Below are 25,196 nucleotides of genomic sequence, written 5' to 3' on the forward strand. Positions count from 1 at the left end.
CCTCCTGTGCAGTTTGCTGCTGAAGTCGTTCTCTTCTTTGGGGAAAAAAAAAAAAAAAAAAGCCCCACAAACCCAAGCCCCAAAGTGAATGTTTTTTAAAGCCCGAGGTCCTTGGCAGTGAGAGGTGGAGCTCAGCTCCGTGAGGACACTCTTGGGGGGGAGATATCACAGTTCAAGCTCTCATTTTGGCAATTCAGTGCTCCTCACACCCTCGGCAGCCTTGAGAAAACAATCTTTTGTACCCAAACAAAGCCCAGGAGAAAGATTTACATCCCTCCTGCAAGAACGACAGGGCACCTCAGAGGATCAGAGCCATAAATCTGCTGCCCGGGCTGGGTCTGGGGGGATCATGGAATCTGTGATCGGTGCTACCCCCAGCAGCGTGCTGCGAGGAACAGGAAACCATCCCTGGAACGGCCCTGCTCTGAATTTCCCTTAAAAAAAAAAATACCAGGTGCAGAGAGCACCCCCAAACCATCCGGGAGAAAAGCAGGGGAACGTGGCTGAGCTCCCCATCCTGCAGGGAATTTCTTCTGGATATAAAAATAAATAAATAGCCCCCAGCAGCCTCGCTGGTTAGAAAATATCCCATTAAAGACTCGGAGTCCATCTGGAGCAATTGCAGAGGGGAGCATTAGGCCGGGGTCAGCAACCAGGAGGTGCAGTAATTAGCTGCAATAAGGGCTAAAATGAGCCTTTGTTTGCCGCTGCGCTACAAGGGCATTACTTCAGGAATGAAAGGGAAACATTACAGACACTGAGAAAATTCAGCTTTGACAGAACTGAGGTCTGGGGCATTTCTGGCCTCGTTCCACGGCACTTTCACCGCTCTTCACCGCTCCTCGGCAAGGCACAGCAGCGTTCCTCTTATCAGCAGCAAGATTTTATTGCTATTCTTTGGGCAAACCCTTAATATCTGCTCCAAGCAGATTAAAAAAAAAAAAAATCCTTACAAGGCACTCGGGGAATTAATTTTCTCGCCTCGGAAGAGACTGCAGTCTGCCAGAAAGGTTCTGCTGAGGCTGCCCTGCCTTGATTTTGTTTAAGGCTTTGTTTTGTAAGCCCCAGCAGGGTTTCTCCCAGGAGAGCTGAGCGTGGCTCTTTGCTGTTCTGCTCCTTTTGGCTGAGCACGGCCGCGCTCTGCTCCAGGGAAGGCTGGAAAATGCCACAGGACACGAGCCCGCTCAGACATGGAAAAGTGGCAAGGAAAAACCAACAACCGCCATGAGAGAGGGAGACAAAAGCAGGGAAAACAAGGAATTCTTCTGGAATGTGGTGAGCTTGGAGAAGTGCTGCTTTTGGGAGTCTGGGAGCAGCTCGTGGGGCGTCCTGCTGCATCTCCTTGGCCCCACAGGATCACTAAGGTTGGGAAAAGCCTCCCAAGATCATATTTTCCAACCTCTTTTACCTTCCAGTCAGTGCCCAGCCCTGGAATCCCCCTGGAAAATCTGAGCCAGGGCCTGGCCTCGCTGCATTTGTAGGCTGAGGAGGAAAATTTCAAATTGTGCCTAAAACATAAGCGTGGCTCTGGGAATTTTCGAGGCTTAGACAGCTGGAGGATGAGTCCTGCTGCAAAAACAGCTTTTTGCCAATGAGTTAAAGCTGTCAGCGAGCTCGTGCTCCTCCCTAAACACGCTCCTGCCTTCCCCTGCAGCACAGGGAGGTGTGGGATTCACCCACAGGGGGACAAAGCCTTTCCCCAAGGCTTTGGGGTTTAAATGCCTGTTCCCAGCTCTGCCAGCCTGGATGGGTGAAGAAGAAGAGCGTCCCAGTCAGTCTACTCATGGAACACTTCCTTTTGCCTTTTGTTTTTTTTTTTTCCTTTTTAATTAAGGAGGTAGAATTTACTGTGATTTTCCCTGCTATCTCTGAATCACGTTCCAGTCCCTGCTATTTCACTGTCTGCAATCTTCCCCAGCGATTCCGGCCTCAGCTTTGAAGTGATTTAGGGCTTGTTTACCACGAAGGCAATCATTCGTGTTCCTGCCCAGCCACCCTGGAACTGCCAGGAGCTGAATGTTCCCTTTGCTGGGGGGGCTCAGACACGAAGCAGAGCTGAACAGGTTCCAGGCACTGCCTGAGCCCCTGCCTGCCTCCGCTGCCCTCCCTGCAAGCCCCAGGTGGGCATTTCAATGCAGACACGTGAAGGAGCGTGACCCGGAGCAGCTGGGAACGCGCACAAACCCAATCACCGCGGCTCGGCGAGCTGCCAGCCGCGACAATTCCCCCATAAATCTGCGTCCACCAGCTGAATTCGGAGTGACTTTGGCTCTCAGGGCTGCGGCCCGTGGGAGCTGAGCCCCTGCCCCTGCAGTGGCACTCGGAGCAGAGCAGTGCCAGCCGGGCGCTGGGGGACACCCGGCACCAGCATTGCCCCTGCTTCGCTCTCAGCCGGGCCGGGCTCACCACCCCCAGCTCAGTTCTGGGTCAAACCTCACCCTGAGCATCATCATCCCCGGCAGGGAACACAGCCCACAGAGGGAGGCACGGGCGGCAGTTCAGCTCCTTCGTGTCACGGGACCGTCACCGCATCGTGCTGTGGCAACGTCTCACGCCGGGGATCGGATCCGGGTGCACTCACCCCAGGGCTGGGCTCACCCCAGAGCTGGTGACACCACAGCCCCTGCCAGGCCAAATCCCTCTGCAGGACCCACAGCAGCTGCTTTGCCAGGTTTGCTTCTTTCCTCAAAGAACTGCGCCGGATCAAAGTCACTTTTGTGGCTGACGGGAGCCGTCCCAGGGGAGGGAGGTGTTCGGAGGGAGATGTACATATTTGTTTGGACTGGCGCTGACTGCCCATTTCTTCACACAGATGAGCTCCCAGCTCATAACCTGTCTTGTTCAATCAGATTTGCAGCTCCTGGGTTTCCCTCTGAAGCTTTGTACATTTTCCAGCTGGTGATTTGACAGAGCTCTCTGAACTCACACTCAGGAGCTGCTCAGAGATTCTCTGTGTTGCTGTTAGCGCTTGGAGACGAGATTGCATTTCTGGCTGATGTCAGTTTCTCGCTTTTTTCACACGGCCTGAATAAAAACATCAGCTTGTGGCTGCACTATTAAATAAATATTAACGATGGTTATAACCGAACGTTTGATGCAGTGACGAGGGCTGAGGTTATGACCCGGTTTTCTCCCAGGTGATGTTTGCAGCCCTTTCCATCTCCCCCGCACGCAGTTCAGAAAGGGTTGTGGAGCAGCTGGATGCAGATAGGAAGCAGAAACAGCCATGAGGACACTTGAATTCTGTTGATTTTTTATTTTTTTCCCCTGTTTGCGGCATTAATACCCCACAATATCAGCAAAGCAGGATCCTTGAAGTGCCTGGCTGCTCTGTCCTGCTGTCCTGAGGTCACGGCCAGAGGCTGATGTGCCTCCGTGTCCCCTGTTTGCCTGGAAAAGCAGCGTGGTCAGCAGGCTGTGGTCAGGAATTGACCGTCCTTAACACCCTTCAGGAATTCCCCGTCCCGAGGCTCCCAGGCTGCCGGAGCAGGGTGGGGCAGCTCCTGTCCCCAGCGCCAGCTGGGCTGTGGCAGAGCCCCCGAGGGGCTCAGGGCTGCTCTGAGCAGGGCACTCTCTGCGCTGGGCTGATGGGGAGGAGGGATGAAGGCTCCTGTGCCTGTTCCGCAGAGCCAGCGTTCCAGAGGCGCCTCTGCCGCCGGATCCTGCCGGCGGCGGGGGGCACAGCCCCGTGCCCTGCTGCCGAGGCTGTGCCCTCTCAGCCGGGCGCTCTGGGGCCGATTTACCCCTCGGGAGCCGCCCCAGTGCGGGGACAGCGGCTGAACGCCATCCCCGCAGAGCCCCGGCCCCCCGAGCTCTCCGGGCGATGCGCAGCCCCTGCTGCCCTGTGCCACCCGCTCCCCTGGCAGGCCGGGGCTCACTCAAACCCAGCGAAAATGGCTTTTCACAGAGGGCAGGAGCAGCCCAGCGCCGTTCCCTCCCTTGCCCCGGCCCGGCACGGATGCTGGGGGTGCTGTGCCCCCGGCGGGCTCATCAGGGCTGATTGCGTGCCAGGGAGGATGGCAGCAGGGAGGCAGAGCTGCCCCGCGTAAATGTTCTCGCTCACTCTCATTAGCCCACTCCTTTTTCCCCGGGCCCAGCATGGCAGCTTGGTGAGGCAGGATGTTTTCCTCTCCTTTAAAAGGGTTCTGCTTTGCTTCTTAAAGTCTCTTTAAAGGCATTTCCAGGTCTGTTAATTATTCATGACGCCTTAATTATGTTCAGTCCACCGTGATCACTCTCTCTTTGGTGAGGAAAGTTGTTATTTGTGAGTCAAAAGCTCTTTATGAAGCAGACAGGCTGGTATCGTCAGAAAGACTTGGGGGAGCAGTTGGAATTATTAAAAGAAGCTTTGATTAAAGACGGGGAGTTAATTTGACAAGAGTAACTGGTTTTATCTTTTTTTTTTTTTTTTTTTTTTTTCCCTGGGTGTGCAGGAGAGAGCACACCCATGGATGTGTCAGGCCTCACCTGGAGCGGCAGGACTCACTCAGATGCCCCAGGAGATGGGCAGATCATTCTTTTCATCTCTTTTGGGCGCTGTGAATGGCTTTTGTCCACAGGCTTAGAAATAAAATTTGGCTGTGAGGGTGAACCTGGGAGCTGCTGCCTTTGATCCTGCCAGGCTCAGGCCAGACAGGCTGAAAACAACCTGGTGTGTCCTGTTTGATCTGAAAATATCATTTATTCTGCTGTGCTGGGGAGGGGAGGGGGCCTTGGAGCTCCTGATTTTCCCTCAGTCACAGTGGCACTGAGGTGAATCATCCAACAAGGAGAATTCAGCCTCATCTGAACTCAGCAGCCCTGGAGAGTCTGGTTTCTGCATAAATCGAGGGCTTTGGGGCAGGGATTATTCTGTGTTGGCTCAAAACTGAGAAGAACTTTGGATCTGAAATGCCATTAAACTGAAATTTTAGTTTATTAGTCCTTGGAGATGGACAGACAGCTTTCTTTCCTAACAGTGGGAAGGATTTTCTTTTTATTATTTTTTCTTCTTCATTTATATGAAGAAAAAACCTTTATTTTAAAAGTGCTAATTACACCTGGCTGAGAGCCTACCTGCAGAAACACCAAAGCCGTGTACCTTGAGAAAACAGTGCGACATAAACCGAAATATTCCAAAATAAAATAATTATGTTCTCCAGCATAAATTCGGCTGGCACCACCTCTGCCTTCCACCCCTTCCTCCTGCCGTCCTCCCCAGCCCACCTCTGTCTGGGGGAGGAGAGGAACTTCAGACCTTTTCCTTTCTGTCTGTGCCTCTCTGCATCTTTCCTTTCCCGTGTCTGATTCCCGTGGCTGCAGGCAAGACAAACACCAGAATTCTCAGGGACAGGCTGGGGTAAGGGAGGAAAGAGGGAAACGGTCTGAAAAGCAAGCCAGAAAGAAGCCCAGTCTCATGTGAAGGCAGATTTTCCTCCGTGCGTTTGAGCTCTGCAGCAGAACCCTCAGAGCCAGGCGTGAAACAGAACAAAACAATCAGATCGACATCAGGGTGGCTTGTGCAAGCCTCTCTTTAATTACAGTGCTGCATGAAGACATTGGTTGGTGTCACATGTACCTGTGATGGGCATTTTATACATTCCTGACTCCCCAGGGAGCCGTGTCTGCACTGGAGATTTTCACCACAAGAGGTAGTGGCTTCATTTTTCCTGTTTTCCTTTTTTGTTTGTTTGTTTGTTTTTTGTTTTTTTTGTTTTTAATTTCAGCGGGATTGGATAAGCTGGTTAGACCTACTGGAGTTAATTTACTCTTCAGCCAGGAAGATAAACAGTTCTGTGGAGTGGGAGCAAGCAGGCAAGCAGCAAATACAGTGCAGGCAGAATTCACTGGCTTTTAATTCAAACCTGTTTGGGGGTGCAGAGAGCCCCAGCCAGGGCTTCAGCAAGCTGGGAATCACAGGGAGGGAAAGCAGGAGCAGGAAGACTCAATAAGCAGAACTAAAGCTTCAATTATAAATAAGGAATCACAAAAGAGGGGCTAGAGCAAGGCTCTGAAGTTCTCGGGGAGCAAAGAAATGGAATCTTCTCCTTACGGTGTTTTTAAGAACCAGCTCAGGACCCTTCCCATCACCAGCACGTCCTGCCAGCAGAAGTCTTTGGGGAAGCAGAGGTGGTTTTGACTTCCCAGAGCGGAAGGAACAGTGAGGTTTTAGCTGTGGAGAGGCCCCCGAGCCCTGCGGGACACAGCTGACTCTGCTGGGCTCTGAGGAGTCCCTACAAACAGCTCCCACCCCAGCACACACTGCCCTTTCCTGGCACTGCCTCCTTCTGGCGAAAGCCAGAGGTGAGGGTGAGCCCTGGCGCTGTCTCCAGCAGGGGAAGGCTCAGCTCCGGGTTTCAAAGTGCTTGGTTTGCTGTCTGGAAGTGCAGGAGTTTCACAGGGAGGGGAATCCTGCTGCAGAGGGGGGCAGACCTGGCACTGCCCCCTTCCCGAGGTTCACGTTCCCACAGTTCAGCCTGCAGCGTCAGCAAGGAGCAGCTTGAAATGTCCTGGGGATGAAGGATGGGCTGCAGGCAATTCCTCACGGCGGATATTGGAGAAATCCCTCCTGGGGGGTTTTGGTGCACCTGAAGGGCAGAGGCCTTTTCCAGCAGCTTTTTTTTTCCCCCTCCAAGGCATTTTGGAAGAGCTCTTCAGGTGGGTTGAGCTATAAGGTTCTGCTTCTAGATTCAGGAAAAAAAAACTGGGAGCAAGGTACACAAGCTGGAGATGAGGATTTTCCTCAGGTCAACGCTGGACACAAAGTAAAATCATGGCACAAAGTTAAGGTATCATCCACGTGATCCTCAGGGGTATTATTATTATTCCACTTATCCTGAGGGCTCACACCAGGCTTTAGTACAGGGCAAACATCACCTATGGCAACTTCCAAATGCTTTAAAGCTTTTCTTGTCTATGTATGTAATATCTGCTATTTTTGTTCAGCTCCCCACCTGTTAATTCCCCAAGTCAAGGGGATCTTTCTTGTAAAAACATTAAAAAATAGACCAGTAGCTTGTTGCTATTTTTCTGCCCAAAACCTTCCTGCCTTTGCACCATTTTGTGAATATTGGGGTAGGAGTCTGGATTGATTGCCATCACCGAGTGAATTTGTTTGGTTAAAACTGTGGGGAAGAAAGAACAGCTGGTGTGTGCCTGAGATCTCTCGCGCTGGCATTCCCAACTTTGCAGCTTTTAGCTACTAAGAGCCAGGTTCAAATGTTACACAAGGCTGTGGGCTGAATATCACAACCCCTGGATTCCAGCCCGTTCCAGGAATGGCGGGTTTAGAACAGAGACCTGCGGATTACGGTGGGAACTGCCGCTTCAGTTTTAGCAAACAGCTGAGGTTATGTATTGGAGCTGCTCGGGGTAATCTCTTCCTGAATCAGAGCTGGGACACATCCTACCAGCGCAGGAAAGCGCTCTGGTAGCAATACAGGGAATCCAGGGAATTAAAGGGAACCTTTGCAGATCTTCACCTCATCTGAAGCAGAAACTGAGTGAGTATTCCACAAACTGCATAGAGAAAAAAAAGGGATTCTATTGCTCTCCCAATCGTGTATTCCCTCCTTTAGGAAACAGCAGGAAACTGCACCCTGGGAGTCTGCCCCTGCTTATGGCTATTGCAGCCCTCTGCTGCTCCACATCCCGCAGGAATCTCTAGCCAGGCCAATTTCCACGACGTTTTATTCACCTTGCTGTGTTTTATTTACAGGGATATTGCAGAATGTCATGTGAACTGAGCACAAGTAGCGGGTACAGCGTGGGCTCGGCAGTGCCGGATTCAGCGCGGTGAAATGATGCTCCCGTGGGCTTCCAATCCCTAGAACCCATGGGAAAATAGGTAGCAGAGAGTCAGGGATGCTGGAAACATCCAGACCTTTCCAGAGTCCAGCTTAGACGCAGGAGCTGGCCCAAGCAGGGGCTTTCTTGGGATTTTATTCTGGCTTTTTCCAAAATGCACAGTTTTATCTCCTTGACTGTGGATTTAAATTAGGCACAACGTTATTCTGCGCTCTCTGGGGAGAGACAGAGGCAAATCAGAGCCGAGGTGCTCCTTGGGGCCCCCGGTTTAGGTGAGAGGAGCCAGCCCTGTCCTGTCTGGTGTGCTCAGGGTGCCCCCGGGGCTGCGGGTGCCTCCCCCGGCACGGCGTCCTGGCGTCTGTACATTCACCACCCGCCCCTGGGGTCACCCTGGGCAGAGCCTGGGGACGAGATGCTGGTGGCCAGAAATCACTGATGGGAGATGAGGGGGTCCTGTTGGATGGACACCGTGCAAGACGAGGTTCTCTCTTGAGTTTCTCTCTCCATCTGTTTTTTTTTTTTTTTTTTTTTTTTTGGCTTGGGCTCCAGAATCCGTTCTGTTTATTCCTATTTACACCGACGGTTTGACATGAGACTGATGCCCCCTTCTCCCTTCCACCCATGGCTCGTAGGCTCACACCGCTGCAGGGTCTGTGTGTGGCAGAACCTTCTTGACCCACCTGGGGACCTCTGAAAGTTTTTTGGGTCGGGTTTTTATTCGATTTCCGAAGGCTTCAGCAGTTAAACGCCGGGTGAGTCAGCTCGAGGTGAAGGCAAAGCTATTGCACGGAGCTTCCAGAGGCCCTGTCTGGCTCTGCTGCCCAGCGGGAAGGGTGGCCGTGTCTTTGGTGAGAGTTGTGCCAGCGCTACCTCCTGGTGGCCCCGTGGCCACCGTGTCCAGCGCGCTCCAGGCCGGGCGGCCGCGGGCGAGAACCGAGCGGGAGCGCCTCGATCCTTGCGCTTCCGCTTCCAACACAGCGTGAGGGTGGCTCTGCAAAGCGCCCTCGGGACTGGTCCAGGTTTCACCCAGCGGGGTGAGAGACCCTCCCACCCTGCTCCGTGCCCACGGGGTGCTTGGGCACCGGGCGGTGCCCGGCTCAAGAGCTCCTGCCCCCTCCCCGCCGGCCGCCCCGCTGTGCGTGAATGGCGTCGCTTCCTCTTCCCCCTCCGCCCCTAAAAAAAATTGCGGGTGCTGTTTGTGACTTTTAGCAGTGGAGGATCTTCATGAAAGCCTTGCGAAACTCGATGTTGAAGGTGGTGTAGATAATCGGGTTGACAGCGCTGTTGACATAGCCGAGCCACGTGAAGGCACTGTACATGGCCGGCGGGATGTTGCAGTCGCAGTGCATGTTCAGGATGTGAGTGATGAAGAAGGGGAGCCAGCAGATGATGAAAACACCTGGGGGGAAAAAGGAGAGAGGAGGGTTTTGATTGCTGAAAGCTGGGCGGATTCTCAGGCCGGGAGAGCAGTGAGGTTCTCTTTGGTAGAAGGGGAAAATACATTTGCCAGAGGAATGAGCTCTGTGTTTGCGTGCTCTGTGCTCTACCCCAGCACTGAAGAGCCTCTGTGCTCGTGTCATGAGCCCAGACACAGCAGAAGCTCTGCCCTCCAGAGGGGCCAGCTCTGCTGAGCTCTGCTGCCTTTTGTTCCAGGAAGCCCACCAGCTCTCCCCCTGTTTTGGGAGCTCAAACATCCCCAAGAGGGGCAGCTCTGGGCACCTTTAGTGCAGCACTGCCAGCTGCGCATGCCTGGGGAGGAGGGACCCTGTGCCTCTCCTCCAATGTGTGAAGGGAAATGAATTCTGAGGGGGTTGGAAAATCGTCCTGCACCGGCCATGGGGACTGGGATTTCTGCAGGGAGCCCGGGGCAGGCGGGGCACGCTCTCACCGAGCACGATGGCCAGCATCTGCGTGGCTTTCTTCTCCTTCTGCTGGGACAGTTTCCTCCTGATGACGGCCTTGAGCAAGTTCCTCGTCTTGCCGTTGGGCAGGGAGTGGATCTCGAAGACCCTGGCTGTGTGGTGGGATTCTTTGGCGTGGCCATTCTTCTCCACCTTCCCGGGGCTGCTCAGGGGTGCCTGCAGGGTAGAGTTGTTGCCCCGATTAGAAGCAACTGGCACAATCAACTGGTGGTTACTTGGTGCTGTGGGTTTGAGGGCCGTTTTCTCAGGGGGACTGGTACTGGACACCATCTCCATTTCCATCTCTTCTATGTGACTCTCTGCCTCCTGGACAAGAATCAAATGTCCACAACATAATGACAGGTAAATACACAGAGAGGAGCAACGAACATTCCTGACAGAGTGAAGCTGGATGATGTTGGAGGACAGTCAATCCCTCTTCTCCCTCCCTGCGTGCTGCCTGCAGAAAGGGCTGTGGTGTGTTTGGGTGTTTTGGGCGGATGGGATTGACAGAGCTGCGCTGGAGGATTCTCCTTTTTGGCACAAAGAGGCTCCGAAATGGGGGAGACGCTGTCTCCACCTTCCACAGGTTTTATTCAGGTTTTCGGAATGCAAATAAAAATGGAATCGACAAGCAAAACCCGGCAAAGCCAATGCAGTCCAAGATTTAAATGACAGAGAGGAGGAGGAAATCAGAGGCACAAAAGTGTTCAAATGCCATGGCTTTTAGAGCTGATCTTTAGGTGAGCTTAGTCTGGCTTTTTGAGCTCGGTGAGCTTAAACCCCCTGCTTCACTCCAAGGAATGGGAAGACTATTTAAACTTTGAGACTGAACGGTAACCTTTTGCTCTTAGGTTTATTTTTCTCCCACCCTACATAAATTAACCTCATGTCCTGAGGGAGAAGGGGAAGGCTGAAGGCTCTGGAAAGCTCCCACTTCTCTTTAACACTCACCACTTTGCGCTTATTAACTTGGAAGCTCCCATTGGACTTCACAATAACTGTGCAGAGCTTGACGTCTTCTGGATGAGTGCATTTGTCCTAAGGGGCAAGCACCGGCTCAGAGGTTACACAGGCACAGAGGGGTTGGGAGGGGAAGCTGGTAGAGGGAGGCACGTGGGAATACAAAAGGAATCAACCAGGAATTCATCAGCGCGGCTGAGGTGCCGAGCAGGATGGAAAACTGGATGGAAAGCTGCCGAGGAGGAGCAGCGGTGGGGCCGCGAGCCCCGGTGCTGTGCTCCAGAGGAAGGCAGCTCTGCTGGTGTCCGTGTGTCCCTGCCTTGCTCCCTTCCAGGCAGCACAGTTTGGAGCTGGAGCCTCTGGCGCTGCACGTCCCGCGGCTGTGCTGCTGCCAGAGCCGTGTTTTGACAAGCGCTTTCACAGCCAGCCCGCCCAGCTGGGCTCCCTCACACGCAGTTCCTCTGGGAGGCTGATCCCTGCGGAGCTGTCCTTGCCAGGGAGGAGCTGGGGGACACCTTACAGCTCCTGCAGGAGAGCTGGAGAGGGGCTCGGAGTGGTAGGGCACGAGGGAACGGCCTTAAGCTGAAGGTTATATTGGATATCGGCAGGAAATCGTTCCCTGTGAGCGTGGAGAGGCCCTGGCACAGGTTACCCGGAGGAGCTGCGGCTGCCCCATCCCTGGAGGTGTCCAAGGTCGGGTTGGATGGGGCTTGGAGCCACGTGGGATAGTGGAAAGTGTCCCTGCCCGTGGGCTTTGATGTCCCTTCTGACCCAAACCGCGCCTCGATTCTGTCATTCTGCAGGGCCGGCTCAGACAGCGGTGCAGCCTCTGCTCCTGGGTGCCCCAGCCCAGCCCCGGGCAATGCTCTGGGTTACTGCAGCAGCTCCTGGTGCAGATCCGCTGCTGGAGCAGCCCCAGGGAGGCCTGAGGAGCCCCAGCCGGGGAGCTGGGAACCCAGGATGTGCGACTGGGACCCCAAACTGACCACAGCATCCCCCTGGGGAGCCGGTGCTCGGGCCAGCCCGGGCAGGGAGGATTGGGGCAGGAGGAGCAGGGCAGGGGGAGGACGGAGAGCGCTGGGTACCTTCAGGGGCGCCTGCGTGTCCGAGTCCAGCACGTGGCTGCTGCGCTTGGTGCTGACGCGCTTCCTGCGCCGCCGCAGCACGATGTAGATCTGCACGTACACCAGCAGGGTGACGATGAAGGGCACGTAGAAGGACACGATGGAGGAGTACACCACGAAGGCGGGGTTGCCGATGATGCACTCCTTCTCATCTGGAAGAGAAAACCTCTCAGGGTTGTTTTCTGAAGCACTCCAGCGGTGTAAGTTCCCTCCTAAAATAAGCGGGAGGGAGCAGTTCCCCCTCCCTACTCCCCTCAGGCTGTAGGGAGTTACATCACCCCCAAATTCCTGCTTATTCCATTGCTTCCTTGCAGCAATGACTGCTGATCCCGTGCTGTGTCCGACCCAGTGCTCCCAGGAAACTGCTGCCTGCACTGCCAGTCCTTTTCTCCCTGCCTCAGGGGAGGTTTTGTCCCATGGCTTTCCTTTCCATGTGTTTTAATAGAAAAAGGGTTTTGAACTTGTGGTGGACAAATATTAAGGTAACACGGGTTGGTGTTGTGTGAATTTCTACATCTCCTCAGCTGTGGTGAGTCTGAAACCCTGCTCTGGAACAGCTGGAGATGAACCAGACCCAGAATCACACAGTGAGGGGTGGCAGTGGGAGACAACACTTCAAATACACCTCAGACCCGATCCCACCTTTATTCCTGGCTGACTTCTGGGCACCCAGGGAGACACCAGCAGCCAGCTGCGGGTGGCAGAGCCCTCACCTGTGTTGTTGAGGCCGAAGAGGAGCGGGCAGGAGATGGCAAAGGAGAGCACCCAGACCACGGCGATCATGAGGGTGACCCTGCGCTTGGAGCTGTAGCGGGTGTTGTAGAGCATGGGCATGGCCACAGCCGTGTACCTGCAGGGGACACACACACACACAGCCCCCGTGTCACCCTGCCGGGCTGGCACCGCGCCCAGCCCCTGCCCTGCGCCGCCCCCGTGCCCCAGCCACGCCGGGAGGGGCGAGCAGCTCGGCACGGCGCTCTCCTTCCGCCCCTTCCCCCGGGAGGAATGACAGGTTGGCCTTTACAAACCAGCCCTGGGTCTGCTGGTAGATAAAGCTGGCACTGAGAGGTAAAAGAAAGGATGGGAAGGATTCCACTGATGGAATGGAAAAGAAGATATTTGCCTTTACAAACGAACTGTAGGTCTGTTGATGAATGAAATTGGATGTTGGAAGATGAGAGAAACAATGGGGAAAGCCCAGTAATTCCATAAGAGTTAAAAACTGAAAGGGGGGTTATACATTAAAGGGGAATTTTAGGTATCAGGCACTCTGGGAAGGCTGTACCTCTCAGGTACCTCAGCCAGTGGGGAAAGAGAGAGGGAAATGCAGCCGGGAAATTGGGATAAAAAGGAGGCTGCATCCTCCAAAAAACGGAGAGACCCCAGGGGAAATGCCCCATGGCCTCTCCCTTTATTCGAATAAAGCAAAAGGACTCCTCTGTCTCCTTTTGCACATAAACCTCTGGCATTTGTGGGTTAATTTTCCTGACACCACTAACACCTGCTGCACCACCCCCAAATGCAAACAGAGGGACCAAACTCGTGGGAACGCAGGGACAGTCCCACCTGCATTCCCAGCACCAGTGCTTCTGTGCCTCCTGACAGAACTCCCTGCCCAGAGCTCGTGCAGATCCTTTGGGTTGCTCTTCAAAGAACTCCCAGCGTTTTCCAGCCTCTGAATCCCGGGTAAAATGTGGCCACGCAGAGGATGGGGCCTGGGTTTGGCACAGAGCCCTCACCTGTCAATGCTGATGGCACAGAGGTTGAGGATGCTGGCAGTGCACATCATGACGTCCAGGGTGACAAAGATATCGCAGTGGATGCGACTGAACCGCCACTCCCCAACCACCTGTGAAGAGAGAAGGGGCTGGTGAGCAATTCCCTAGGACTGGAGAGCAAATCCTGGGACTAGTGAGCAATTCCTGGGGCTGGAGAGCAATTCCTGGGGCTGGAGAGCAATTCCTGGGGCTGGTGAGAGATTCCTGGGCTGGTGAGCAATTCCCTAGGACTGGAGAGCAATTCCTGGGACTGGTGAGCAATTCCTGAGGCTGGAGAGCAATTCCTGGGGCTGGTGAGCAATTCCCTAGGACTGGTGAGCAATTCCTGGGCTGCTGAGCAATTCCTGGGGCTGGTGAGAAATTCCTGGGCTGCTGAGCAATTCCTGGGGCTGGTGAGAAATTCCTGGGGCTGCTGAGCAATTCCTGGGGCTGGTGAGAAATTCCTGGGGCTGGAGAACAATTCCCTAGGACTGGTGAGCAATTCCTGAGACTGGAGAGCAATTCCTGGGGCTGGTGAGAAATTCCTGGGGTTAGTGAGAAATTCCTGAGGCTGGCCAGCAATTCTCGCGTCTGGACATCAGTTTCTTAGGACTGGTGGGCAATTCCCTGGGGCTGGTGAGCAATTCCTGGGGCTGGTGAGCAATTTCTGAGGCTGGAGAGAAATTCCCGGGGCTGGTGGGCAATTCCCTAGGACTGGAGAGCAATTCCCTGGGGCTGGTGAGCAATTCCTGGGGCTGGGCTGCTGACAGGGCACCAAAGGAGATTTTGGCAGGAAGATGGAGAGGTGGGTTTGGGCAGCCCCAACACCAAACCTGGGCTCGCGTTCCAGTGACATCTGGGAGCACAGGGCTCCTCCAGCTTAGGAGGGAAGATAAAGGAGCTTAAACAGCTCTCGGAAGTGTTTTAAGGCAGAATGAGGAGGGAAATGCATTAATTTTAATTCCCAAGCGCCTCTAATTGTACTTAGAGCTTTTCCCTAGACAAATTTTCCAGTTACACCCAGCAAAGGTCAGCAGCTGACAAGCAGGAGCTTCCCTTCATTTCTAGGTTTAAAAAATCGGGGCAGGCATTCCTCACCTTTATATTTTTTTCTTTCTTTTTTTTCGGTGAACAAACGAGTTTAATTCAGAGTGAAAAGCCTTTAACACTCCACACGACGTGCTAAAGACAAAGAACTAATGATAACACTTCCAGGCACCAGTAGCCTTTTTTCTCTTCACTTCTCTCGCTGTTGAAGCTGAACTTTGCCAATTAAGTTTAATAGCAATTATTCGGACTGCTGTGTTTGACATGTGATGAAAAAAAAAAGTATATTTCCCTCTAACAAAAATAGAGCCCTGCTGCATTTGAAAATAGAATGAATAAGATATCTATTCTTCGGTTATTTCTGCTCTGATATACATAACCATAGGCAGCATAAAGAAGGAAGAATGACTGCATTGAAGCCTGAGTGACAGATGAATGCTCGGTGATTAAAAAAGCACTTAAGAGACAGTTACATCGGGATCTTTGAGAATTTGCCCAACGGCAAAGGTTTCCAGCCAGATCCAAACCTCTGTAAAACCAATTCCCTGAGGGCATGGCTTGGGAGAAGCTGGGAACTGCAGCAGCTCTTGCTCTGGGTGTTTTCATTTATATTGGGGAAACACCCAAAATCTGGGGGTAAAGGATCTGTTTGCACCAAGGTTGGGTGGGTTTTTTTAAGTGTTTCATTTTGATTTTGCATTTTAGGCCAAGCCTGTGACACCAGACCTGGAGGAAATTGTCCCAAGGCATGGATCAAGGCAGCTGTGGCTCCTGAGCAACCCCTGCGCGTGAGCCCAGAAAAGGGAGAGAGAATTTCGCATCATTTGAAGTTTGTTCTCCTGCCGCAAAAATTAAAAGGGTCTGAGAGATTCTTCTGGCTGGGCCTGAGGGAGCAGGAGCCTCTCTATTGCTGGAATTCCAGCAGTGGAATTCCATTCCCATTCCATTCCTTTTTTACCGCGACCCATTTGGAGCAAAGGCACGGAATGGAATGGAGCGGAATATATTGGAATGGAATGGAATGGAATGGAATGGAAAGGAATGGAATGGAATGGAATGGAATGGAATGGAATAGAACTAGAACTAGAATAGAATAGAATAGAATAGAATAGAATAGAATAGAATAGAATAGAATAGAATAGAATAGAATAGAATAGAAATGACATTAAAGTCCCAGAGGCAGTGCCTGCGGCCCCACCAGCCTGTGGCCATCTTAATGAGCTTCAGCAGAGGCACGGGGCTGTCCCTGCTCCGAGTGCCATGAAAATAATCATTAACTCGAGTGATAATTAGCACTGTGCTCTCTCAAGGCCGTGTCAAGTCGCTGCGTTTGTTTTGCGCCTGCTCTCCTCCCGGTGTTATCATTCCCTCCCTTAAGCGAGTGCCTGGAAATTAACTGGAAACTCTGGATGGTTTTGTGCTGAAGGCTGAGGTGTGAAAAGTGATTTTTCTCCCCTATATTGTGACATAAAAGCTGCGGATTCCCATCTTGTTTCCACAATTGCTTTCCTGGAGCCCTTCAGAAACAGGGCCTTGATTGCTATTTTTTCTTTTTTTTGATTGCTGGACTCAATGATCCTTGTGGGTCCCTTCCACCTCCGCAAATTTGATGTGGTTTCAGTGTGATACCCATGGTGGAGTTTCGAATGCAAAATTGGGGTCCTTTCTCTCTTGACCCTGAATTGCTGGTGCATTTGGGCTGTCATTTAGTCCTCAGAGCAGCAGTGGGGTTTCAAGCTAGCTGCTCTCACATCCATCTCCTGGAAAAAAAAAACCCAGCAATTTGGGGAATGAAAAAGCTACAATTTCAGGAACAGAAAAAAAAAAAGTCAATTTCAGGAATGGAAAAAAACTGCACTTCAGGGAACGAAATAACCTGTATTTAGGGCATGAGGAACACTTCTGGGGGAATTCAGGAGGCCCTGCAGGAGCTGATTTCCAGGCTGCCTGAATCCTTAAGCCAGCAATTGCGAGGCCTTACCTCCAGGTAGACCACCCAGGGCATGCAGAGCGTGGCCACCAGCAGGTCAGCCACGGCCAGGCTGACGATCAGGTAGTTGGTGGTGGTCTGCAGGGCTCTCTCCCTGTGAATCACGATTTTAAAGAGTTAACATCTCAGCCAGGGGTTAGGATTTATATTAAGATGCGTTCTAGGAAAAACAAAAGATAAGTTAATGATTGGATGGTTAGGCTAGAGCTAGATGATGCATTGCTTGGTGTTACCTGCTTGGTTGAAGTTGTGTTTGTAGGAGGAAATTAAATAGATGGAACATCATGATGACAAATGGAAACCAGTGGGACGTGACCTGCACCTGGACTAAACGCTAATTAATCACAAAACAGGAGGGATTGGCTCATGCCAGAAGGTCACAAAGGCCCCCCAGCAACACGAAGGTGGAAAGGTCATTGTGATGAAGACTTTCCTGACTTCATCCTCCACGACCACCGACCCAATTCGAGAGAATTGCGCAGGTTTGAAGGACTTTTAACCTCATTTTAATACAAAGCAGGGAGCGGCAGGTGCTGGGATTATGCTTATGTATAAACATTTTGTGCCTGTAAGGCGTTGGGAAATAAACAAGCAGAGGGCAAAGAGCTTTGTAGGGTGCGGGCACGACTCTAGGAGACAACTCCCATTCTGCCCAACACCGCAATAAAACATTGCACTTTCCACCTGTGACTAGTTAGAGGGTCTTGGCCCGCCACCTCGTGGGGTTTTCACGATTCACCTGGACACCGCCATGCACACCAGGACGTTGCCGAAGACGATGACGAAGATGAGGAGGGTGAGCAGCACGGCGTAGTAGTTGTAGTGCGGCTTCTGCGCCGCGTCCGACGCGTTCAGGGCCCTGCTCCAGTTCCTGTCCCCGTCGTACCACGAGAGGTTGAGGGGATCCATGGGGGTCCGAGTGCCGGCTGCCAGCTCCGCCCTGCCGCAGAGGTGTCGGAGGTTGGGTCAGCGTGGAAAATAAAAATGGAATAAATTGGGTTTCTGCTGCCACGCTCGAGGGGCACCCTGGAGCCTGCTCTCCCTGGAGCCTGCTCTCACTGGAGCCTGTTCTCACTGGAGCCTGCTCTCTCTGGAGCCTGTTCTCCCTGGAGCCTGTTCTCACTGGAGCCTGCTCTCTCTGGAGCCTGTTCTCTCTGGAGCCTGTTCTCTCTGGAGCCTGTTCTCCCTGGAGCCTGTTCTCCCTGGAGCCTGCTCTCTCTGGAGCCTGTTCTCTCTGGAGCTTGCTCTCTCTGGAGCCTGTTCTCCCTGGAGCCTGTTCTCACTGGAGCCTGCTCTCTCTGGAGCCTGTTCTCTCTGGAGCCTGTTCTCAATGGAGCCTGTTCTCCATGGAGCCTGTTCTCTCTGGAGCCTGTTCTCACTGGAGCCTGTTCTCTCTGGAGCCTGTTCTCAATGGAGCCTGTTCTCCCTGGAGCCTGCTCTCACTGGAGCCTGTTCTCCCTGGAGCCTGTTCTCCCCGGAGCCTGTTCTCACTGGAGCCTGTTCTCCCCGGAGCCTGTTCTCAATGGAGCCTGTTCTCCCCGGAGCCTGTTCTCCCCGGAGCCTGTTCTCCCTGGAGCCTGCTCTCACTGGAGCCTGTTCTCCCCGGAGCCTGTTCTCCCCGGAGCCTGTTCTCCCCGGAGCCTGTTCTCTCTGGAGCCTGTTCTCTCTGGAGCCTGTTCTCAGTGGAGCCTGTTCTCAGTGGAGCCTGTTCTCCATGGAGCCTGTTCTCAGTGGAGCCTGTTCTCAGTGGAGCCTGTTCTCAGTGGAGCCTGTTCTCAATGGAGCCTGTTCTCACTGGAGCCTGTTCTCAGTGGAGCCTGTTCTCAATGGAGCCTGTTCTCCCTGGAGCCTGTTCTCCCTGGAGCCTGTTCTCTCTGGAGCCTGCTCTCCCTGGAGCCTGTTCTCCCTGGAGCCTGTTCTCCTTGGAGCCTGTTCTCCCTGGAGACTGTTCTCTCTGGAGCCTGTTCTCCCCAGAGCCTGTTCTCCCTGCCCTGGGTGAAAGGTTGGGATGGGAACAGGAGGCAGAGCTGATCCAGGCAGGGATTCCAGAAGCTGGGTTCTACTTCCAGCTCACCCCCAGGTTTCTGGGTCAGTCACTCTGTGTTAAAGTTGGGTCAGCCTGGGATATTTTTGTCCCCTGGCATTCCCTGCTCCCTGTTAGGTGTGCACAGTTCAGGGCAGAAGTGCCATGACCCACTTTGTTTATTTTCCATGTGCTTCAAGGCGCTTTGGGCTGTATTCCTTTTATTTTATTTTTTCTTTTGTCTTTTCCTTATTATTTTTTTTTCCCCCTCCAGGGGCGAAATAAATAAATTTTAAACCCCAAGACCCGAATAGTGACAGTGATGGAATTTGACAGCAGCAGCTTGGCAGTCAGGGCTGGGCTGTGCTGCCTCTGCCATTGCCCCTTCACAGCGAGGTGACAGTGAAGGGGGACGTGGCGGGGACACAGCCCTCAGCAGCTCCTGGCACTGGGAACATGGTTTTCCTGGTTTTCCTTGGAAAACCTTGTCACCACAGCAACGCCCTCCACCATTCCCTGGCCAATGGCCACGTGCTGGGCACTCCTCCAGAGATATAACATAAAAAATCATGGGGTTTCTGTGGAGTTCCTTAAAACCTGTGGAAGGTTTGGTGTGGAAATTTCACCCGCTGTGAGCAGCTTTGGACTTTTTCTGTCTCTCTGTGCTGTCACAATATCCTAAAGAAGTTCGGCTGCCGGGACAGAGGTTCGTGTGTCATTCACTGAAACCCAGACAACAAAAAGCTCCTCTGTGCTGGGGGAGGTGAACAGCCAAGGCCAAAGGAGGCTGTGGGGTGTAGAGGGGAGCTCTGGCTCTTGCTGTTTTGGGGTCTCTCTCTGGTGCCAGGATACAAAAAGCCAATTCCATGTTTGCAGCGATTCTTGCAGGGTGTTTTTGGGAAAGGTTTTTCCTGGCTGTGTGGGGAGGATGTCTCGGCTCTTGGTCAGGTGGGTTCACTGCAGAGCAGGGCAGGGCTGGAACGATGGATATTCCCTCACCACATCTCTGTCCCACTTAGGGAAGGGATTTCCACGCAGCAGAAGCAATTTGGGCTCGAATTTGAGAACCCCTCTGTTTAGAAATCCTTCCTGACCTCTCCATAATCCAGCAGTGATGCGGGAAGAGCTGGAAATGCCAACACCTGACTGGGAACACCTGAGCCTTTCACAGAGGCCTCAAGCTGTGCCGGGGGGGGTTTATGTTGGATTTTATTGGGAAAAGAAATCCATGTTAAGGGTTGGCACGGGCTGCCCAGGGCAGTGGTGGAGTCCCAGCCCCGGAGGTGCTCAAACCCCTGTGGATGTGGCGCTGGGGCTGTGGTTCACGGTGCTGCTGCTGGTTTGACTGGGCTTTTCCCACCTAAACAATTCCATCCCTGCATCCTCGTTCCCTGCTCAGCCCTTCCTCGCACCAAATATTCCATATTTCCCAATATATCCCCGTGAAAGCCGCACTGGGGAATCTGGCCGAGCTCTCAGACGCCCCAAACCAAGGCCACTTAATTTCCTTTAATAAAAGACAAAGCGACTTCAATTTATTAAACCACGTAAGTGATCAAAATAGCAAAACATTTGCAAATATCAAATTCACCTGGGAACAATGGTTTCTTTATGTTTCACTGAGCTTTTGTGTGCTTTTCTCATTCAGAGAACAATTTGGATAATAATCCTTGGAAATTTGTTGCACATGGGTCCTTAATAGCTGATAATTCAAAAAGTGTCTGTCTGACAGTGCTATCAGCAGCACTTGATAGCTCTACAAATGTCTTCTTAGGAGCTGTCAAAGTGTCAGAAATTAATTAAATGTTAGCTTCTGTGACTCAGAGTGAAGGGGAAAAATCAATGCTAAATACAGCAACAGTTTTTTCTCTTCTCCTGTTGCCCTTTCATCATGCAAAACTATCTCGAGGAGGCAGAACCATGCAGAAAATGCAGGGTGGGACAGAGGGAAAAAAGGCAAAAAAAAGGCAGGGAGGTGGAGAAGCGTCTTTGAGGTGTAAAAGGGACGAGGGAAAGGTTTGGGATGGGCAGGATCAGCCCCTTGGGCCTGTGCTGGTTTTTTCTGAGCCCTGACTGCAGGAATAAAACTGGCTTTAAGAAGGAAAAGCCACAGAGAGGGAGATGGGCTCAGCAATTCCAGCCTTTTCCAGGCTCCCTGGTGGAGTTGGAGGAGTCATTTATAGCTCATCTCTTGTGTCCATTCATCAGGAATTTCCTCAGTGGTGGTTAGGGAGGGTGTGAAAATCCCCGGATAAAGTAATCAAAACTCCCTTTCATTTCCTTCTCTATCTCCCTTGAGATTTTTCTTTCTTTAAATAGAACCATTTTCACGGCAACAATTTTTGTCCTTATGTGCACCATGTGGAAAGTTAAAAGGTAATGTTTGAATGCTCTAAAAGCAAAAATATTTCGTGTTTTTATTTAAAAAAAAAAAAAAGTTTCAATTTTGGAAAACGAAGCAGAAGAAAAGCCCCGACTATTTTGCATGGAAAAGGGAAACTTAAACACCCGAAGCTAGAAATTAAAACTGTGTGATCGCACAATTAAAGGCTGTATCCTGTACACATCCTCCTGGCACAAACCACAATTACATGGACAACTCTGCCAGTTCCCAGCCTTGGAGAGTTCGAGTTTTCAATCCTAAAAACAACCTTCCTCTCTCCAGCCCCAGAAGCATTTGGAAGCATTTTTGGTGGCCATTAAGGTGTTCTGTGAGTCTCTCAGTCCTGCTTTGAGGAGCAATCTTGATTTTGGTGCTGACAGTTCCTCAGCAGAGAAGAAAGAGGCACTTAAAGAGCCAGCTGGAAAAGGGGGGGCTTTTGCCCAGAAAGCTGCATTTTCCTGGGGAAAAGGGAGAGGGAAGGGATGAAAAACACAGGGAAAAGGCACAAACAGCACCTGGCTCTGGCCTTGGTGAAGATCCTGCACAGAGGGAAAGCAGAGTCATGGTTTGAGGGAGAAAAAGCCCAAAAAGGAACAAATTCCCTCCTGAATTAAGGGCAGCAAAGCCACTCTAATTCCCACGCAGAGTCCCCAGGGATTTCCAGGGTGGCCGAGCTAATCCCGATATGGATTTGCCGCAGGGTCAAGGGCAGGACGGGGCTGCAAGGTTGCAGCCTGGTGCCTGGTGGCAGCAATGCAGCAGCAGCACCCTGCTGCTCATCCCTGCTGCTCCTGCTCTTCCCACTCCAGCAAAACCCGGCTGGGAGCAGTTTTCCTGCAGCTGGAGGGAATCTGCTGCTGGAATTCACAGGGAGAGCGGCTGGAGCGCTGAGGCAGAGGTTTGCCCTGCTCTGCTGTCAGAGAGCAAGCTGAAAAACGTTTGTTTGCCCATATTTGTCTCGTGGTGGATCCCCTAATTACAATTGTGGCACACAAGCACCAGAGAGATCTCCCTGGGAAGTGGGGGATGTTCTCCACCCAGCAAAACCCCTTCTGGCAGCGCCTGAAACCTCTCTTCTCTCAGAAACAGCAAAGGTGAGAGCCTCCTCTTGGACTTCACTCTGCTTACAAACACTTCCAGGGATAAAATCCTGGCAGGGCTGATCCTGAGGAGCGGCAGGCGCCGTCTCTCTCATCCCTGGTAAAGATTTGGGGACAAATCTCCAGCCAGCCTTCGCTTCTGTATGGAATCCCCCTGAGGTCTTTCCTGGGACGTGACACATTTAGGGCGTCACATGAAGCTTTCAGGGCCCAAACGTTCCTCTGCACTCCAGGCACAATTTTGGGGCTGCGGTGTGCACCCGACAGGGAGACAGCAGCCAAAGCCACCAGTGACAGCATCCCCCAGGGAGATGTCCCACAGCAGCCTCAGGACAGCCCCCACCCGCTGTGCCCGAGGGATTTTGCCTGCAGATGTTGCCAGATGGATGTTTCCTGCTAATTGCAGCTGCCCAGAGGTGCCCATCAGGCTGCCGAGGCTGCTCACAGACAGATCCTCTCCAAATCAATGTCTAAGTGGGATTTGCACAGAACACTGCCTCCCCGAATATTGTCGCTTTCCTCTGGAATTCTGGAATCGATGGGCCACAGGAAACCGTCAAACTGACATCCTTCCTGTCCCCAAGGTGTTTGCTGGGCTCCACTGAGAATGCAACAAAGATATTCCAGTCCAAGGAAATAACACCTTTTTTTTTTTTTTTTTTTTTTTTTTTTTTTTTTTTTTTTTTTTTTTTTCGGAGTAGAGAGGAGGTGGAAGAGAAAGGGAAGGGAGAAAATGTGTTTGAGGAGCTGCTTTGTTCCCCTGTTCAGGGGTTTTGTGGAGGGGGGAAAAAGGCATCTGCTGGAGTAGTTTCGCTGTCTTGTTTTGGCATGCAAGCCCAGAATTGCTGTGGGTTCCTGGTCGTGGTTCCCTGGAGAGCAAGGAAGGTGTGGAACAGCTGGCACTGAGCGAGAACCGTTTCCTGTTCATTTCTGCTCGGGGAACAGCTTCTGCGGGCATTGAGGAGGAGGAGGAGAGGCTGGGAATGAGGGAAATAACTGCAAACCCTTCCCTGACCTGAGAAAACACTGCTGATGGTGCTGAAAACCCCATCCCCTGCGCTGGGCTCCCGCAGGAGCAGCTGACGCAGAATCGCCCGACAGAGCCCTTTGGTGGCTTTAAATAAACGCGACTCCCCCGGGCACTGAGCGGGGAGGTGACAGGGGAGGTGACAGCCGTGACACAGGGCTGGCAGTAATTACACCTGAGCGCTGCTGGGCACGGGCTGGGGCTGCGAGGGGGCACAGCTCCTCTCTCCACATCCCCTCAGCGGTCTGCAGGAACCAGCCCAGAGGTTTGGCCACCCCTGCTCCCACAGGGGCAGAATTCCAGACAAAAATCCTGCCCAGGCTGGAGCTTTTAGGGGGCTGGATTCTAATTTCAACGCTGCAGCCTTCATTATCTGTCCAACCAACAGTTCTGCCATCAGCTCCTCCCAAAAGCCTCTTGGAAATAAATCTTCGTCCTCTGCCTTCCTCCTGCCTCCCCATTGCCATCCAAGAGACCAAAGGTGTATTCCTTGCAGCGGCTGCTCACTCCTGGTTCAGAAATATCCCCGCAGAGCTCTGAGCAGGGCGCTGTGGGTGACAGCACCCCGCTGCCACCGCGGCCTCTGAGTGTTTTCTGTTCCCAGCACTTCCCTGCCCGACCACCGCCTTGCTCAGAGCTCCCTGCACCGACTCCAGGCTGTGATCCACCCCTCCCCGGCAGCTGAGACCCTCAGGAGCCTCAGCTCCTTCTCTGGAATGTGGAGAGGGTTTCCTGGCTCTGGGAGAGGGTGCCGGGACAATCCCAGTGCCCTGTGACTCCAGAATTTCAAGGCTGAGCCCTGGTTTTGAGGCAGATTTCGCACTTCTCTATTTGTAGTGTTGCTCCTTCAGTCATCCCTCTTTCCCTATGGAATTTTTGCCTGAGTTGGAATCTGTGTTGCAGGAAGGAAAGGGAAGAGGTTTTTTCCCAGAGCGTTTGTCCTTCAGCCCTGTGATGGAGCAGAACCTTCCCAGGACTGTGCTCCTGCCCTCCCTGTTGAAACCCAGGGCACACAGCGGGCTGCAACCCCTGCAGAGGGATGGCTTAAGGATGAATTCCTCTGGGAATTCACTGCCTGCTGCTTCCAGGCCCTCTGAAAAACCCCATCCTCCCAGGTTTGTCAGCAAGTCCTCACGGATGGGAAGAATTCAGTGCTGCCGTCCCTAGAGGGGGAGGAGTGCTCCTGTAACTTCCTTTAACCCGTCCCTCTGCCAATAAAAAGCAGATTCCATTTTTAAAGGAATCTTTAAAATCAGCGATGAAGGCCTTGTCTCCATTCAGGGCTTGCAACCAAACACGGTTTTATCAGAATCCCTCCGGTCTGAGCATTTTCTCGCTCCGACACGTTCAGCTGCCACACCCTGCAAGGTCAGCGAGGAGGGGTCGTAGTGGATTGGTTTGTGTTGTTCAGTTTGGGGTTTTTCCCATGAATAACCATTTCAGGACCAGTTTGGGGTATAAATACTTCCCTCCAGCAGCATCTCCTCCCAGGAAAGCCCGGCAGTGCCCCTGCCCGCCTGGAATTCGGGAGAGGTTTGGCTCCTGCCTGGCAGGCTGCTGGAGCAGAGCCTCGGGTTCCTCCTGTTCTTCCAGGATCTGTGGGTGCAGGGCGAGCTTTGATCTCTGCTGCATTTGGCACAGGTGAATTTTTCAAGCTGGAGCTGCTCCAGACAGAGCCCACTTGAGCCCTTCTCGGCTGGGTGGAGAGGATGGGCAGGAATGGCTTTTTAAAAACCATTGCTTTAAAAACCCTGTGCTTTCAGCTTTGGACACACAACCGGAATTATTGGGCACATCTCGGTACTCAGAGGCTACAGGGGAAGGATTTATCCCTTCCCTGTGCTCTCACACAGGGATGGCCTCTGTCAGAGGCAGCTCTTCAGCCTGGAAAATATTGGTTCTTATTAAATATTGCACTGCTATAGACCCAACATCCTGTTCTTTACAAAAGCCCTTTTTTTTTTTCCTCCTCATAATTCCTTTATCTGTGCCCTAATGCCAAATCTCCCTGATGAGATCTGAGCCCCTGACTAATCTAATAAATTCCCAGCTTCATGAATGCTGGTGATCTGTATTCCTTTAGAATCTGTGCTGTG

At 52.5% G+C, this 25,196-nt stretch overlaps 1 protein-coding gene across 4 annotated transcripts in view; it reads right to left on the bottom strand.

The window, feature by feature from the left end:
* Window positions 1-5,486: 5,486 nt before the first annotated feature.
* The window catches only part of DRD2 (dopamine receptor D2), a 29,375-nt gene continuing 9,665 nt past the window's right edge, over window positions 5,487-25,196 (bottom strand). The window contains exons 2-9 of one of the 4 annotated variants that reach the window (XM_040085251.2): window positions 17,307-17,507; window positions 16,559-16,661; window positions 13,513-13,622; window positions 12,487-12,623; window positions 11,735-11,925; window positions 10,641-10,727; window positions 9,674-9,863; window positions 5,487-9,184 (exon numbers count right to left, since the gene is read on the bottom strand). In XM_040085251.2, coding sequence (XP_039941185.1) covers window positions 8,991-9,184; window positions 9,674-9,863; window positions 10,641-10,727; window positions 11,735-11,925; window positions 12,487-12,623; window positions 13,513-13,622; window positions 16,559-16,661; window positions 17,307-17,476 — 1,182 coding nt within the window. In that variant the 5' untranslated portion in view covers window positions 17,477-17,507 and the 3' untranslated portion in view covers window positions 5,487-8,990. Of the gene's footprint in view, window positions 9,185-9,673; window positions 10,014-10,640; window positions 10,728-11,734; window positions 11,926-12,486; window positions 12,624-13,512; window positions 13,623-16,558; window positions 16,662-17,306; window positions 17,508-25,196 lie in introns of all 4 variants that reach the window. The other 3 variants (XM_040085248.2, XM_040085252.2, XM_040085249.2) reach the window with 3 other exon arrangements.

This window comes from Hirundo rustica, chromosome 23, assembly GCF_015227805.2.
Source record: "Hirundo rustica isolate bHirRus1 chromosome 23, bHirRus1.pri.v3, whole genome shotgun sequence".
In the NCBI taxonomy this organism is placed as follows: Eukaryota; Metazoa; Chordata; class Aves; order Passeriformes; family Hirundinidae; genus Hirundo; species Hirundo rustica.